This window comes from Chroicocephalus ridibundus, chromosome 8, assembly GCF_963924245.1.
Source record: "Chroicocephalus ridibundus chromosome 8, bChrRid1.1, whole genome shotgun sequence".
In the NCBI taxonomy this organism is placed as follows: domain Eukaryota; kingdom Metazoa; phylum Chordata; class Aves; order Charadriiformes; family Laridae; genus Chroicocephalus; species Chroicocephalus ridibundus.
In genome coordinates, this window is record NC_086291.1 from 19,453,179 (window position 1) to 19,471,633 (window position 18,455).

Here is an 18,455-nt window from a genome sequence, read left to right on the forward strand (position 1 = left end):
GGCCGTTTTCTTTTAAAGCCTGCATTAATCAGTCAATGATGGGGAAAACAGCTAAACTAAATTTTCTAATCTAAAAATAAGTTGTCACCATCTCCCAGAAAATAAATGTTAGTGGTTTACAAGGATACTAGAGCAATGTAATTTATCACAAAGCCTCTGCTGTGTGTAAAAATTACTTAAATGTCTTTAATGTATTCCTGAGTCCCTTTAGTAAGACTTTTTTTATCTTTTTTTTTTTTTTCTCTCCAAGACTAATGTTTTTAAGGATGTGACTAGAAGACTACAAATCTGTAGTGTAATATTTGTTTAATTACTTCTGGGCCTAGGGCCAGTTGCAATCCCTGATAACAGAAACAGTGTCAAAATTCTAAATGATTAATTATAACGTTTCTGGTAATTTCCTGCCGAGATGCAGTAGACTCCTTCCCTCATAGCTAGGTCATTTCATGTCCTGAAATGCTGAACTGGAAGAGAGCATAGCTCTGGATATAGGTGGGAATCTCCTAAAGCAAGAGTGTGCTCAAGCAGGAAAAGGGCCGAATGATGACTGATGCCAGACTTCTTGCTACACTGAAATGGTGAGTGTTATGCTGCTAAGTCTTGTTTTATTTTTAACGAGTTAAAATTTTATTTGATCCCATGGTCTGAATATATTGCTTATGAATTCCAGGATCTGTGATAACTTATCTAAGTGCTTTTTGTCTTTTAACTAACTTACAAACGATTACCTTTGTAGTTTATTTTTGTAATGAGCTTTGATCTTCTCTTTACTGATGAAGAGGTGGCTCCTGGTTTAAGTAAAGATGAAATGCACACCCCCATATACGTACCTGATACTTAAATGTATTTCAGTTTTTGGAAGAAGTACAGGTTGAAAGCAAACTAAAAATCAGAATAGTTGTGCCCATATTTCAATTAAAACACTAATAAACCCACTGAAATCTGTTGGCAAGAAATAGACTTTGCACTTCAGGATTTTTTTTGAATCTTGTAATATGAAAACCATATAAAAGGTGTTGTGAAGGTTTTTTTATCCTATATCACACCGACTTTCAAAGCTTACTTTTTTTTTTATGTTTTAAAATAATAATATGTCTGGATTAGATTAAGAAATACTTACTTTCCAGGAATATTGGAAGGAATCATTGCTCTATTTTCATATAGTGTATATATGTTGTCCAATTCTCCCCAGTCTGTTTCACTTACTGCTGATAGCTGTTGCTTCTTTGGGTAAAGTATCTCAGATAATTGTGAACTGTACCCTTTGAGTCAGATTTTGTGCTAATTCTCTAGGGGTGTTTCTGCATTGCACAATGAAGGTCCAAGATCTGAGCTGGTTGTGAACGAGCTGATATAGCGAAATGTCTCATCATGCTTCCATGCAGAGGCACCAGGTTGTGTCCCAGAAACAGTATGTTAATGTGTACAGCTTCCGGCCTTATCAGCTTTACTTCCCAAGTCTAATTGTTAACCTCTGAACAAGAATAATTAGCCAGACTGCAGTAGTGCTCTTGTGCAAGGATACAGTTTCCTATTCTGATGCTAGCTTACTCAAAGCCTGTCCAGTAATATCTTTTGACTGCTCCTCTTTATAGTGTACGTATGCGCTTAAAAGGTAGCTATAGCCCAGAGGCTGCTGTGATTGACGCCCATCCTATTTTACACACTATTTCAGAGCAGCTTCTCAACCTGTTCTGGGGGTTGTGAAGTTACCCAGAATCTCTGCAACATCATTCAGCTCCTGACGCTTGCTTTACCCTAGGGCTAGTAAAGATGTTTTTTGAAGAGAGCTGCATGGAAAGTAGGAATCATGTTTGTCCTGGGAAAACCTCTCATTAGCTAGAATTAGGCTTTTAAAGCATTACTGAGAAGCTAAGTATTGTATTTATGTACCTATGATACAGGCTGCACTTTCCTTCTCCTAAAATGGCTAGAGATCATCATAAAACATTAAATTTTCTTATATTGCTCTGAATTGAAAACAAATCCTGACATGTTGAGAATGTTGGCTGTGCATATTTTGCAGAAATAGGAGTAATTAGTTAATTCTTAAATTAGAGTTAAGTAAAAGAACCTGAGGGTGCAGGTATCAATCAACCAACCACAAATATTTTTTTATATATATATATATAAATACATATTACACTTTGAAACTCTCTGGATGTTGCATGCAATGAAAGCCCAGTATTTCAAATCTGAGTACCAAGTATGCGCTTGACTTTCAAAACTTCCGGATCCATAGATCCAGAATTCAGGATCCATTTTCCAGGAGATTAATTTTCAGTACTCCATTGGGGCTTCTAAGATTGAAAATTTTAACTCAAAGGTTATGTTTTAGGATTCATTTTTATATAGCTAAGCTGAAACAATTGAAAAGATGAGTTTTCATGAAATGATCCTGACTGTCCTGAAGCCAGCAGCGAATTTCTAATTCACTTAAATAGTCAGGACTCTCACCCTCAGTGTTTAAAGGTTCAGTGTACGCTTGTTTCTTAAAATTATTTAAAATTTTTAAAAAATGTGCCAAATCAGACATCCAAAAAGAAAGGTGCCCAGATCATTGGGTGCATGTATAAATTTATTCGTTAGGAGACAGCAGAATATGGATTCTACTTAATGCACTATTTTTGAAATCCCTCTTTCTAAGATAATTATATATATAGCAAGTTATAGCAGGGGTATTAATTTAAAAGATATATTAAAAAGCATATAAAATGAGCACATTCTTTTAATTTTTACTTAATTATGTTTTGAACCAGGTTATCTCATTGTATCATCTGATTATATATTTTTTTAAGAATCGTATAAAGGTGTGTGGTGAACTGGTAGCTAAGCAAAAAGTTGACTGAAGTTTACAGTGTTTAATGGAAATTATTTTTTCCTAATCCTGAAAGGCATGTAAGTTGAGTGAATTCAAATATGTATTATTCATCGTTTTCTAGAATTTGTTTATTTCTGCTTCATTACCCAAATCGTATACATGTATTCTACTTGGTGAGTATTTTCAGTAATACATGCAATCTATAAGCCGAGTTAATGTGTCGGAGTTCAATTGAAGTTTGCCCAAGTGTGGAATTTAATCTTCAGAGTCTAAAATTTGGGGGTTACGTGACCGCCAGCTTGCTAAAACATACATCTAGGCCACCACAGCATGTGGCACACACTTACTCATTTTGTGGATCCCCACAGACCAAATGCATTTCTCGTGTAATGTGATTAAATATCTCACTCCAGAAATTACATTGTAGATCTGTGGCCTCATCTGCTTATTTTGATAAATTCTGATCCTAGTAATATTCTAATTTCATATCGATCTAGAAGAACTTGGGTTTTCCTTTCGTGTGGAAAATAGGACTGAACCTAAATTAAGCGTGGTGCAAAGGAACATTCCCTGAAAGGTGACTTGGAAACGAAAAAATAATTAAAGTAATTTTTGTTTCATGACACAGAGACTTAAGACAGCATTATTTTCACTGATTTTTTTTTTTTTATTGCAGCCTATAGAAATGATTTTAAGTAAAAATGCAAGAAAAATGTAGAAATCGATGCCTTGAGAGGGGCATTTAAAAGCCTTTTAAAAGCTTTCAAAGCCTCTGATTTCTATATTAGTAGCTTCCTAACGGACGCTTTGGGGAAAAAAAAAAATAACTTTTGACGAGGATAAATCCCCTACTTTTCTCGTTGCTGAGGAAACCCCCTGTTATAATTGTTCGACGATGTAATTCATCCAAGTACTCCATTAAAAATAGCATTTTTCCCCTCGGATGTCAGCCTCACCTTCCCGAACTCCTGAATTTATGATTTACTCACACACCTGTGGGGTTAAAAAATAAAAATCCTTCACTGTTTATTTCTCGTCCTCGCCATCGCGCCAGGTGAGGAGCCAGGCCCTCCCGCCTCTCTTCTGGGCGTGAGTCAGCGCTTTTACCGGGGGGACAGTGGGTGGGAGCAGAGGAGGCCTCGAAGCCGCCCGGGATACAAAGACCCGGGGCCTCGTCGCCTCCTCCCGCCAGCTGCCCCCTCCTCCTTCGCCTCCCCCGGCTTTTGGGGCTCCGGGCTGCGAGTAGCGCCGCGGGAGGGAGGCCGGTCGCCGACATCGCCGCCGGACCTAAGGTCCGGCGGCGATGTCGGCGACCGGCCTCCCTCCCGCGGCGCGGCGGCCTCACCCTGTCCCGTCCCCCCGTCGCCTCAGCCGGGCCCGCCCCTCTCCCAGTCTCCTCCGCGGCTCCCCCCCTTTCCCGAGCCAGGCGGAGCTGGAGCTGGGAGCGACCGTCGTTCCTTGCCGTCGTCGTCTTTCGCCTCTCCCCAGTGACCGAGGGCACCGGCGCCGCACGGCGGGATCCCCCCTCCCACCCCCCCCGCCTCCTTTCGCCGCCTAATCTCTGCTGGAGCCGGCGCTGCCCCGCGGAGCAGCCATGAGCTGGGGCACGGAGCTGTGGGTGAGTCCCGGCTCGCCTCTCATTGTGTCTGGGATTCGCCGCCCTTCCCTTGTCTGCTGAGGCGGCTTCCCCGGGGGGAGGCGCGGAGCCGGCCGGCCGCCGAGGCGCTTTGTTCGGCGTTGGGGGCGGCGGGCACCGGGCGGGGGGAGGCCGGGGATGGAAGGGGAGCGCGGAGGGGGGAGCGACGAGGCGCTGGGGAAGGGGGAGCTGAGGCGGGGGGGGAGCTGGCGGGTCGGGGAGCGCCTCGTCCGGGGTGCGGGAGCGCGGGCGCCGCCTGGCGCGGCCATGGCGCTCACCGGGGCGGAGGAGTGGGGTGGGGGACGCGCCGCCTCGTCCGCTGCCGTTCTCCCGGTAACGGTCGCAGCAGGTCGGGCTTCTTTGTGTGCGCCCCCCGCTCTCCCCCCCCCCCGCCTTCCTCTGAGGAGAAGGGAGGGGAGGGCTCTCGGTGCGAGGCGGCTCGGGCCGGGGGGTGGCGTGGGGCGGGTCCCGGCGCGGCTCGGGCAGGGGCTGCGGCCGCGGCCCGCAGCGGGCACCCTCCGGGCGGCGGTGGCGGGGCCGCCCCTCTCCCGAAAACCGCCGGACTGCTCTGACGAGTAAAGCGTTTTGAGCTGTCGCCCCTAATTGGAAGCAGCTATTACACAGCTTTGTCTCTACAACCACCCCAGCACGCTGGCTAATGCTGTGTTGTATTTTATTTTTTTAAATACGAACAATTGGCAGCAAGAAGACGGACAGACAGTGTCTGTGCGCTTGTGTCTGCGTTAGCGCTTTACTTAAATCTCCACTCCTCCTCCGAAGGTTTTTGGCTGTGCCGAGGGCAGTAAAGAAGGGGCTTCTCCCGGGGGAATCTGCCGGAGTGAAGCACAGTGGTGTCTGCGCGCAGGCAGTTGTGGGATGTTTTATTTTCTCTATCAGATTTCCTGCTGCTGGAGCTGACACTGATCGTGGGAAAGCTTAAGCAAAAAAAAAAATTGTACCAGGGAGGGTTTAACGTCCCTGTTTTAAACGCAGCCTGCCCTTCGTTTATTTGCTTTTAAAGACTGTGAAGCACAGACACTTGGCCATCAGGAAAAATTAATTACAGAAAGCTAAACATCGCAGCTTGAAGTCTATTCGGGAACTCTTAACTTGGACCTAGCATTATACTTTTTTTTTTTTTTTTAAAGTTGAACTAAATTCCTTTATCAGTAGTTTCTAGTACAGGGCTACTAGTCTCTAGAGGAGCAAAGATCTGCTTAGCACAGAGACAACTCGTTGCGGGAGTGAGCTGGGGAGTCAAAGGCAGGCAGTGGCACTGCGGTCAGTGTGCGGGTGGGCTACAGGAGTTGGGCCGGCGAAGCTCCTGAAGCCACCTGAGTTGTGTCTGGCTATGCAAAATAAAGATGTAAAAGCATTGCATCAGGCATGCTTTGTGAAGAAGCCTGGTTTAAAGATATTTAGGGGTTGCTTTAGTGTTTTGTACAGTACCTTGTTACTTAACTATGATTTATAGGCATGATGAGAATTCAGATAAAATACACTTGTGAAGTACTGACAGCACTGCTGTGACAAAACTGAAATATAAAACTGTTGTAATATTAACAGTAAGTAGAAGCCATGATTTATATTGACAGCACAAGTGTGTCTTTGTAGCTCATACTTCAGATGAGAGGTTGTAGGTCAGTGTTTTGGAAGAGTTGGGGTTTGCGTTTTAAGAGAGCACTGAATTTTCTTCTGTAAGCGCTTAAGTATGTACTGCCTTAGAAAACAGAGTTTTGGCTTACTCATCTCTGTTCATTTTGGCAGCCTCTTAATTTTATTTTCTTTGTTTAGCTTGTAAATGACAGTTAAGGTTTTGTAGTTTATTTTGTATTCAGTTTTGTAAGAAAGTGTTTATCTTCCTTGTGTGCTTAAGAAGTATATACAAAAAGGTGGATTTTGACCTCAGGCTTCCTTTTAATGACAGGCATTTTGTTCACAGTGTCATGAAATTGGCTATTTTATCTAGACCTACTCTATGTTGTTTCCGAAGTCATTAATTCTTATGTGTTAGTTTGAAGAGATAAGGCCAGATTTTTAAGCTAAAAGTTTTACTACAACACTTTTATTTCAGCAAAATTCAATATATTTTTTGCTTGATATTGGGAGATGTCTGCAACTCTGCACTAATGAGGTAACTAGGCATAAAATGATCTGTTTGTAACTATACAACTAGATCCTCACAATACAAGTTTTTACATTAAACTGTGCCTTTTAAGTGGGTTATTTTTTATGTTGAATCTAGTCATCCTTTAAAAAAAATCTCTTAGAGTTATAAAGCAACTCTTTTCTTAGTTGGAAAAATATTTAGTGCTTCTCTCGCTGTTTAGGAAGAGTATTTTTGTTTAATTGTTTCAACAACTTGTGTTGGGCAAATGGAGATTTTTAATCTGGCACAAAATTAAATTAATAAAAATAAGCTTAAATCTAGGTTAAAAACACAAGGAAAAAGAGTATTTGTGGAGCTACAAAGGCAGGGCTCTGAACAAGGAATCAGTAAACTCTTAGATGTGTTTCTGCTCTCCTGTAGCTTTTCCTTCATCGTTCCCTGTTGCTAGCATCGCTGCAGCTTCAGAAGGCAGCCCAAGCCATGCTGGGTTTGCTCATGGCAGCAGGGCACAAGCAACTCAGGGTGTTAAGTGTCTCCAGCTGCAGAGAGCTGTTCTGCACAGGTTTTCTGGAGACTTCGTTGAGCCTAAAGCTCTCCCTCATTAGCACTTGCACCTGTGGTCATAAGTGGACTTTTTCAGGATTAAGACTGGTATCTAGATGATAGGTTTTCAGAACATTTGCACGTATGTATGTAGGCAGGCTTTGTTGATTCCCTGAGGCAAATCTCATGATTTTGTATCGGTTGTTTTAATATCTCCTTAACTCTGCCTTCTCGAATTGTATCTCTTCATGCTGATTACTGTTATTTGTATGTGATGCTGATTCACAGCTCTGATATTTTTATTTTTTTTCCGGAGTCTTAATGCTATTTCTGATAAAGTAAAAAGTGTGCATATATGAATTTAGAGACAAATAAGCAGCCAGAAGAAAAATTAGGGAATTAGGAAGGCAACTCATGCCTGGTATTTGGTGTGGTACTTATTTAATATGGCTGTTCTGGTATTGGAATGATGCATAGCTACTCTTATTTCTTAAATGGTTTTATCAGGGACCTGACAAGGGAAAGATTTTCTTTGATGGGCCAATATTTTCTAATTCTTTAAATTCTGTAGCTGCTATTTCTGTTTATGGATTATGTGGCTTTTTGTTTTTCAAGTGACCATTTTATAAGTACACTATCATTCTCTGAAGGGAGTGCGTATTGGCCAAAACATGTATGTCTTGGGGAGGCTGAAGTAATTAGAAGCACTGTATGCTTTTTGGTATGTCTATGGTCCCTGTTGTGTTACTGCTTGCAATTATAAGTGTATTTCCTTCGATAGCATTGTATGAAATAATGTGAACTAATAATAGTAAAATAAATATTGATTCATTTAAGCCACCCTGTCATTAGAACTGTTTCGATCTACGTTTTCTACAGTGTGTGAAATGTGTTTCCCTTTTACGCTTTTTTGTCACAACAAAAAATTTTGATCAATTTTGAAAGTATTATTCCACAAATAGTTTTATTCTCATTAGTGCATTTATCTTTGTGGTCACTTTGCAGCTTATTCCTTATGATACGTCCACACAAAAACTAAGATGCTTCAGTGAAGCGCCTTGCATGATAATGTTCTCTATTAAGAGAGAGTTAGAACAGAGTAGTGAGAACTGGGAAGTCTAGTCTTCTGTAATTCAGTTGAAGTTATATTTTTGTGCTAAATTTTCCCATCTGTAATATTTAATATTTTCCTAGGTAATATTTGTAAAGCAATAATCATCTGATGAAAGGGGGCACGTAATCACAAAGTAGCATTGCTGCACTTCATTAGTAATAGAAAATTGCTGCTGTTTATTTAGATACGCTTTTCAGAGTTTTAACTTTTTTTAACGTGCTTTTTTTCAAATGCAGCATGCTTATGTTCACCTCATGAGCAGTAAGAAGGTTTACACATTGAAGTCCTGGGCAGACTTGCATACTTTCTTGAATAAGGTGCCCCTGTCTGACTTCTGTCAAACTGTACTGCAATATCCAAGGCAAGAATAGATGAATGAAAGCAAAATTGGGTATTTTTGGTAACTTGAAGTATTTGGAAATAAAAATGATGGATTCTGATATGTTAAAGAATCTACTCAACGTGAGCATCTGTTCAGTGTGTATGTTTCTGTACATCTGGAGTTCTTTTTGTGATGGGTGTGAAGTGCACAAATAACATTAACATAACAAAATGTATCTGGTTATTGTCCTCTTGGGTTTTTGTTCAGTTAAATTGCATATGTAGTGCATTTGCTTTGACGCTAAAGGCTCGCTGAGCTTTGGAAACTGGAGGTTGGTTGATAATGAAGTTCTTGGCTTAATGAGTGGAGGCAAGTGAAACTCTCTGTGATTGGCACTCTGAAGTGGCTTCCTTGGAAATTAATTAAAGTGTTTGTGCTGTCTCTTTAAAAAAATCAGGAAGGATGTTTTTCAACTTCTGATGCACGTTCTGTCTTTCGAACCTCTGTGAACCCCTTAATAGCAGTTGGCAGAAAAAGAATTTGAATACCATGTCAGAACATTTTCAGTCTGTAAAACCAGTCTAGCCATCTGTTTCTCACCTCTTGATAAATATTTAAAGCAGAAGTTTTGCTGAGGGCTTTTGAACTAAGATTTTATGATTAAAAAAAAAAAAAGGCTATAGAAGATTTAATGATACTATTGTTGAGAGCTCCTTGGGGCCAGAAGCACACCATCTTTTATAATTAAGAAACCACTGGCACTGTAGAATACTATTTTAGAAATGAGTTACGTTTGACCAAAGAAAGATCAAAGTACATTTGGTGATGTGCTCTTTTTAATCTTTCCTTAAACAAAATTAATTCCGTGCCTAAACCCAAGTTTTATTTACAAAAATATGAAATAATTTTCAGTTGCATCAGTGTTTTTTCGAAAGCTGTTAAAAATGTTCTTAGGCTTTCGATGCCTGTTTCAGACAGTGCTTCCTTCTTGTTTTAAAATCATATATTCTCTTTTTGTAGAAGATAAATTGTGTGGTGATGTTGTCTAATCTTAAAAATTGCAAAATTTAATTATATGGAAAACATTCACTTGATGTAAATATGGAAGAGTTGACTTTGAAAAGTAGCTAATTTATAATGTTTTTGTTCACTAGATCAGTGAAAATTTGAATTTGAAAAAAGAAATTTTTTTAGCTAAATAAAAGACTTTGTGAAAGCATTTTGAAACTGAGAAACCTTTCTCTACAATTGGTATGACTGTGTTTATGTAGTCACTAGCATTGTTAATGCTAGTAAATTGTTTTTTAAAACAGTTAAAAAAACATTGAAAGTTACCCTAAATATCAGACATCCCATGTAGAAATTCTTTTGTGCTTTTGAATCTTAATCTTTCATAAACTTCTTTTCCAGTGTGCTAACATATACTATGTTAAAGGCAATATTATATTTAATACCTAGGTGTTTTGTGAGATGAAACATGGATTTTTTTCTTCCCCCATTTCTCCTTTAACTTAACCCAAAGATTGCGAGCGTTACTCTGTATGGATTCTCTTTTCATTCAGTGTTCTTGCTGTTCTGGTCTGCAAATGTGTGCAAGGAATGTGTCTTGTGGCTGAAGTATGAAATTACAGAGTTTTCCAGATGCATGGGATGGCCATACATTTCCTCTGTCCTGGGTAAGATGCTGGATAAAATGCTTAACCTCTGAGAGGTTGTAGTCTTTCACAAGGAGTATTGTGCAGCTTATCTCATTCTTGTGAAGACCTCTGAGATTTCCAAATAGAAAGTTATGTAAGGATCAAGTACTTGATTATTGAACATGTAGTTACTTCAGGCTTTGGAATGAAAACAATTGTATCGAGTTTTAGTTAGAAATAATGTTTGTCTGTATCTTTCCAGCAATTGTCTGGTTCATAAACATATGACCTTTTTACTGATTTTTCCAGGAAGGGGTGAGTCATTGTCTTGAGACTTTATCGGTTGGGTTTTGATGTTGAACTTAATTTAAGAATGTGTACGTGTTTGTGCCCTTGAGTATCTGTTTAGAAATTATTTTTTCAGTTTTGAAAACTCTTTATTACCTGATATCTATTAAAATGGCATCTGTTTTTATTTATGGCCCCACTTGTGTATGTATTTTGAAATATATATGCTTTTCAAGAAAGTTTGTACCAACGTACACAGGACTTTACTAATCTGGAAATGCTGAACACAGGCAAAATATTTCTGTGTTTTAAAAAATGTATGTAGTATCCTTATTTATGCTACAAAATCTGAGAGTTGCCTATACCAAGAATCTAAATGCTGCAGCTTGCAGTTTGTTTTCCTGAGTGAGAATAGCAGGAGGTTGGTCGAGATTGCAAGATCTTTTATCTCAGCTAAGCAGAGGATTTCTTTCCAGAGTGTGTATCTGTCAAAATGATGATCCTTTGGAATGGTAAACCCATCAGAATTTGGGATGGAGAAGAGCAAGAGTGGAGAAAAGTCTGTTGTCAATGTGTACAGGTTTCTGTTCTTGGTGAGGGGTGTCCTAGTAGGTATGATTTGTGCTTTCAGCAGTTTGCAAGTAAGTACTGGAAGACAGAAGGTTTGTGTTAATGCTTGTGTAGAGTTCTCACTGATGCTATAGGCATAATGAACTAAGTCTAAAATGTCTAAAAGTTCATACGGGTATTTAAATTAGTTCTTATACTGGATTGATTGGGTGAGGTCCTTTATTATTAATACAGTAGTTCAATACTTCAGTCCTTACATTTGCAGAGCAGTTTTTTTAGCATTCTTGGTAAAGCCAGTAATTGAGTAATGCAGGGAGTTTTGGGGGTTTTTTTGATTGTTTGTTTGCTTTTTTTTTTTTTAATGAAGGGGAAGTTCTTTAACACATTTCAGATTAAATTTTCATTGTTCGTAGCACACGTGTGCATACTTTTTCAGCAACTTGAATTCTTTTTGGTAGAAAAAGAATTCCCCAAAGTGCAGATATGTTCAGCTTTTTCCTTGTGTTGGTGAACAAATTGTTCAGTGAAAGCTGAAATTCCAATCAGCTTGTTTCATTTTGCCCCTAGTGAGTTTACGTACCTCAGTCCCAGTGCTCTCTTGGCAGAAGGTTTAGAGGTTCATCTTCAGATGCATGTCAATGCTTCAGCTGGATGGGAGGAGAAGGGGAAAAAAAAATAGTATTACACTAATGGAAACCTTCTGGTTTTTATTAAAATGCTGACCCTCTACGCTGACTTTGTTTATGGAATTATCTGCAATAAATTTGTTAGTCTGGGTTGCTGTTTTTTCTCCACTACAAGTTCTGTTCTAAGAGGAGAATGGCAGCAGTATTGTATTTCTTGCTAGGTGACAAGAACAAGTCAGGGCTTAATTTCAGGTGTACTTATTTTTCTGTTAATTTCAGTGGTATTGAAATTTGAAATCATTACACGTGAGAGTCTTTAATACCTTTTCCTTGACTTTTTTCTTTAGTCAGGACTCTGCTTCTGCTTTGTCATTTACAACAAAAAGGGCGTTAGACTGCTAAAACTGCTTTCTGGCATTGTGGTTTGTACATAGTTTTGTTACTTTTTACATCTTTCAAAGGAAGAGTGCAGTCTTACAGTGAGTTAAAAAGCACTTATTGCAAGACCTGAATTTTTCTTGGGGTTTATTGTGGAACTCTTTTCTGGTCTTGGGAAAGTAAACTTATTTTTCTCTCTCTTGGTTGGTTGTAAAATTGGAATAAAGTTTGTTGTTTTTTTCTTTAAGTCAAATTAATATTGCAACAATACCTGCATCTGTACAATATTTCAGTATTCTTTAATGTGCAAGTGCAAAGCAATATAGTGTTTTAAAACACTAGGAGCAAAACACAAAAAGCAGCGAATTCTAATAACTTGTCCGGATTCTCTTTGATCAGACTGTCTACTTGAAGTAACTGTTTAAAACTCTTCACTTGAATGGGTAAAATCTCCTGTGTACTAGCAAGAAACCACCATTTTATCATCGTATCTGTTAACGTAATGCTTAACGCTTAGCAAGTATTTCTTTAGGAGGCAGGTACCGTGTAAATCACTTCTTATCGGCTGGTACCGAAGAAATAGTCCAACGTGCTTTTGTGTAGTTCCATATTAAGTAAACAATATTTTTCCAGCATTGTGCAATGAAATGACATCCACTTGATTTGAGTTTGGAGTGTTATTTAAGTACTGAAGAACTTCTGAAATATGACAGCAGTTGCACTGGAGAGTCGAGAGGCAGTCTCGCTTTTGTCATACTTGGGGGAAGCAGATATGAGTGAGGATGGGTGTGCCTTTTGGATCTCTGTCTGCTTTGTAAATCCTTTGGAAAGGCAGCGTTTGATTGCTGGATTCTTTCTCATTCATGATGGGTGCACAACTCGAGTGGACGTGTAAACCTCACTTTGTAAATTCTGGTTGGCAGAGTAATTGAAGGCATTTTCGTTGAGTGTGGGTTATGCTTCTTGTACACGTTGTTTTTTTCCCCCCAGATACTTAATTTATTTCAAAGAAGGTAAATAGTGTTTTACTTTTCTAATAATATTTTTCAAATAAGCGTTTGCTTACTCTGTGAGTAGGAAAATTTTTCTGCTGTGAGTGGAAAAATAATTGGTATGTATGAACCCAAGACAATATCTCTGCTACAGTACAGTTGGCTTTTTCTGCAGTAGAGGAATATTTTGGTAGAGGAAATGGTAATGTTTCTAATGCTCAACTCTACTATCTCCTCCCTGCCCCCCCTTCCCCAATAATTGGGTAAATTGTTCCTGTTTTAGCTGTCTGTTATGATGTCTAATTTTCCTGAAGTTTTTCCCCCTCTTTATATGAAGTCAGTCACAATTAGGGGAATATTTAGGGGATTTGACACCTGTAATCAATAGTTGGAATGTATTTTATGTTTGTATTTGTTTAGCGCCTAGAACCATTAGTCACATAGTGAGCTTGTGTTGTGCTGTGTTCTACACAAACACAGAGTACAAAGACCATCCCCAGTTCAGCTAACTTTCAATTCCAGCAGAAGATGGGTCATTTACTGATCGTGCCAAATGGCAGAGTTGTGCAAAACCAAATATTGTTCAGCGTGGTGTGCAGTGATCTCAACTGCAGCATCTTAACTGTTTCTTTTGGTAAGCCTTGCAAGAAAAGGGTAGCAGTGGGGTGGACCTTTGTCGTGTTTGCAGGGGCTTAGCACATAAGCAGCCTAAGAAAATGCAGGAAATACTTGTTGAAATGTACAAGGGAGTGTTGGAGTCTCATGAAAAACAAACAGTAATCCTGTGGTATAATGAGGTAATAGAGCTGTAATTGGCCAGCAATGCCCTTGAAAGTGAGGTTAAGAAGCTAATGTTTGATTGATGCAAAGAGACAAGGAGAGATAACACTCAAGAAACATATACGGGTGAAATAATAATCTCAATACCAGAGAAAATGATGTTGCTGTAATTGAGACATGAGATGGATAGAGAATGGAATGAGTGCAGCTATCGGAATGGTTATAAAGAACCTGATTTTAAAAAAAATAAAATGTAGAAATTGTTAACAAGTCTTAGGATAGAACTTGTCAGGAAAGAAGTCAAATGCTCAGGTGAAAGAAAAGTTAAAATAGTTTATAAAAGGGACAAAGCAGTAAAGTGCAGTGATTGATAAGACATGATGCACATTATCTGCATTTTAATGAAATGTGGTTTATCTTAGTTTTTTTCTGAAAATAAGTTCAAATTCATGATTAGTAAATGGAAAATCGTATGAAGGTCCATTAATGAACACTGATAAACGGTTTTGTTCTGAAGATTCCAGTATGGGTTCATAACCCTTAGACCTACTTTTATTTAGATCCTAATAGTGCAGATACTCATCTATATATTTTACCAATATTTGTTCATTTTATGAGCAACGGTCTCGCAGCATCAGTGAAACCCATTAACGTGCTTGAGAGTAAGTATTGTATACCAGGAACTTTTTGGAGCAGATTTTTTTAAGAGAGGGAGGTAATTGGAAAGCTGATTAAGTCTGCAGGTACTCAAGCGATATTGCAGTACTAATGCCTTCTTCAAGGTAATCTTACAGGGCAGTCTTCTATTTTTTGCCTGGCCTGGCCCCTCCAGTCTGTTTCTGTGCTAAAATGTGTGGTATATCCTGAGTTACCACTTTGCATCTAAGCTTCCTGGCTCTACCTGTAGATTGTAGTTGCTGTGCTGCATTATTTAAATCAGCAAAAATTACTTAAGATGTGTTATTTTCTTTAATTATTTAATTTAATGGGATCTCTTTCAGGCTTATGAGCTTTGACTGATGTAAACTGGGATTTAGTAGATCAAGGATGTAGGTTAGTACTTGGATTTATGAATGGTGAAAATTTTACTTTCAAGTGATTTAGAATTAATAGTTAAAAGTTTTATCTTAATAACTATGTTTTTTATTACCTGGGAAATTTACTAAGCAGTGGGTGATGACAGTTGAGATCTGTGCAATATGGTCAAGAAGGTTTTACAAATTTGTTTGGAGAAGGGAAGAAAAGGATGAGCTTGTGTTGAAAAGGTTCTTCAGCACGTTGTAATAAAATGGAGAAAACCAGACTGGAATATCTGGTTAGGTCTCATATCTAAGAAGATGGCATGTTTAAAAGAGGAAAAATTAGTTTCTTGAAAATAAATATTAACTTATCAGGAAAATCCAAATGCCTGGGATTTTTCTACTTTGTAAGTAGTGCGGGGGGAATGTAGGCTGTACAGTTCCATGAAACTTAGATAGAAATGTCCCCATGTGAGGCAAGCCAAGCAACTTTGTGAAGTATCCTGACTCTTTGGCATGATACTCAAATATTTACTCCCATAGCAAGAGGTGTGGTAGGCTGATTAAGTCTTTAGGTTGAGAATAAGGAAATAGGGGTTGTGGGTTATTTGTTTGGTTTAGCGTGATTGCTGCTTTGTTTTGTAAAAGTTGTGAGGCCTTTTATGTTCCTTGTGTTCTCATTCCTGCTGAAGTATTGCATATGTGTAATCTAGATTCTTTACCTATCTCCCCGAGTTTGAGGCTCTGTTAATAACAAGTAGCATTTTCCTGACTGATGTTTCTCTAATAACAAGGGCAGCTTCTTTCTAAAATGGCTTTTTAAGAAACATTTTTACTGTGGTACTGAGCTAGGGAGTGTAATGATTATCTCTTTCTAGGAACAATGTTGCAGGTCCTTGGGCACTAGCATAGTACTTGAGAGATAAAAGCATGATTTCCCTGAGTTTCAGCTTTGTCTTCTGCATTCCTGAGAGGGAAACAGCAAGGTAGGAGTAGTCGTGTATATTAAGAAGTTTTTACCAGAAAAAACATTCAATCAGTGGGTTGGAATTGGAGTCTTGTAAAATGAGGAATTGCCTCTGTGTGTCAAAACTTTAGCAGGTGCACACAAAAGCAATGGCAGGCTGTGAGTGTGTGCCAGCTGCTCTTTGTGCGTGGGTGGCTTAGCACCCAGTGACTTTCAATTACTTCGATTTAGAGGCGATGTCGTTTAGTTTCACTGAAACTTCAATAGTTGAGCTGAAGTCATTTTAAAATAAAGTCTTAAAGGTGAGATGCCAGTGGTATTTATGTTTAGTGATTCTTAGATAAAACATTTTTCCACGTTTTGTCTGGTTTATACTGCAAGGATGTAATTGTGGACTGTGTAATGAATACATCTCGACATCATTGGTATAAAATACCTTGCCATTTTTTGGGAAACTATGTAATCAACTGAAGGTGGTAGTACCTAATAACCAACATTCATGCTTTTTTCAATAGTGAGATACAATGGAATGTCAGTGCTTCAAACACACGTTTCAACCTTCAGTTTTCATTCTGAAAGGAGAGCTGTTGTTTCATCTTTATACAGACCTTAGGTGGGAGTACTGCTATTAGTTTATCTATGCTGGATGCTAAGAAACTGAGGAGAGTGAATTTCTAAGAAAGACCTTATATGTAGATGTTTCTTATGTTCTTGATGGTCTATTTGTAGTACTTTGTACTTAGTATTTCAAACTTCTGTCATGCACACATAATCAGATTGTAAGTCAAACCTGAAGCTTGTGGCTTTCACGACTGATTTTTTTCATTAGATCATTGGAAAAGAGACTTACTTTTCTGCTGACATCTGTTCATTTGTGGGAAGAGAATCATGCTCCTATATCTCCAAGTTCCTTTGACAGTTGTTTGTGTGTTGTGTGTGATGCTTTTAGGACTGGTAACAGTTACTCTGTTAGGAAGGCAGCATAGCTTTTCATAATGTTGTTTCTTCCTATCCTTTCTTAGGTTGTTAATTCCTGTTACACAATACAATGTACCTTTGAACTTGTTAATAATTTCGATGGATTTATAGGTGACTTTCAGTAATTAATTTCACCATATGTCTGTTGTGGAATAATTTCTCTTCAGTTCTGGTTATGTATTTTGTTCATTAAACATTGAGGAGTGAGTGATGCATACTGTAAATTTTTGTCTTGTTACTGGTCGTGATAATGAAATAGAAAGGAAAGACAGAACACTTGCAGGCTTCATCCATCCTAAAAGAATCAGTGTAAAACAGTGTTTCACATGATGTAAAGGGGTTTTTGTTCTTTAAGTAAGGTGGTGAGTTTTAAAGCATTTCTTCAAGAGCACTTTGCAAATTTTTAATTTAGTTCAGTTGATTTCAATTATCTCAGAGTCGTACAGTATGCAGATTAACCTCATTGCAAGAAATTTTTTTTTTGAGATGTTACTGTATTTTGTAGAGGGCTGATGAAGGCACTTGAAAGATCTACGTAAAAATCTGTATATTCCTGTCATAAGTATAGGGTTTGAGGCTTTGCTTGAATTTGGATCCTTTATTTTTCAATATTCTCTGCCACTAAACAAGCTAATGCAATAGTAAGTTTATACCAGGAAATGGCACCATAACATATTAGGCCATTTTTTTTCAGTGGGATTCTGCTTTTCTTTTTCCTGAAAACAATTTCTTTTTATCTTCATTTGCTAGAACTTCCTAACGATTTACTTGCTCCATTTTTAGTTTGTTTAGACTATCTTCTTATGTTATTTTTATTCATAATATTTTATCTCTTTAGAATTAAAATTAATTCAGTTGCTTCAACAGCATTAGTTTCTGTTGTCTTCTTAGTATTAACTTCTATTTTATAAGGAAAGTAGAAGAATAAAGACTTAGCATGGCAAGTTATTTGTAAGAAGGTCGTCTTTTGGGGTACACTGTGCTTCTGATGTGTGCAGTTTTCTTCTGGGATGTGTATGAGTTGCGGTTTATCATCTCTCTTACATGGTATAAAACATCTGCAACATCTTAAAGAGGTGTTATGGAGGGCTTTCATGTTAATATTTCAGCGGTCTTTCATAATAAGCATTGCCATATGAGGAACACTTTTCAGTAGCCATCATTGCTTTAACTTTTTTGAGTGGAAACAATAACAGAAATGTTTTATATAGTGCCGTTTATGAGTTTATCTTTTGGCTTTAGACCTCAAGGACAATATATGAAAAGACATTGAAAGCCAACCGTATCCTGGGCTGCATCAATAAATGTGTGGCCAGCAGGTTGAGGGAAGTGATTCTCTGCCTCCACTACCCTCTGGTGAGACCCCCACATGGAGTACTGCATCCAGCTTTGGAGCCCTCAGCACAAGAAGGACATGGACCTGTTGGAGTAAGTCCAGCGGAGGGCCACAAAGATGATGAGAGGGCTGGAGCACCTCTCCTATGAGGACAGGCTGAGAGAGTTGGGGTTGTTCAGCCTGGAGAAGAGAAGGCTCCGGGGAGACGTTATTATAGCAGCCTTCCAGTACCTAAAGGGAGCCTACAGGGAAGATGGGGAGGGACTCTTTATCAGGGAGTGGAGCAATAGGACGAGGGGTGATGGTTTTAAACTGAAAGAGGGGAGATTTACATCAGA

At 38.8% G+C, this 18,455-nt stretch overlaps 1 protein-coding gene across 4 annotated transcripts in view; it reads left to right on the top strand.

Annotated features, from left to right (window-relative positions):
- The first annotated feature begins 4,184 nt into the window (after positions 1-4,184).
- Positions 4,185-18,455, top strand: part of FNBP1L (formin binding protein 1 like) — a 60,029-nt gene continuing 45,758 nt past the window's right edge. The window contains exon 1 of one of the 4 annotated variants that reach the window (XM_063343029.1): positions 4,185-4,439. In XM_063343029.1, the coding sequence (XP_063199099.1) occupies positions 4,416-4,439 (24 nt within the window). In that variant the 5' untranslated portion in view covers positions 4,185-4,415. The remainder of the gene's footprint in view (positions 4,440-18,455) is intronic. The other 3 variants (XM_063343027.1, XM_063343028.1, XM_063343030.1) reach the window with 3 other exon arrangements.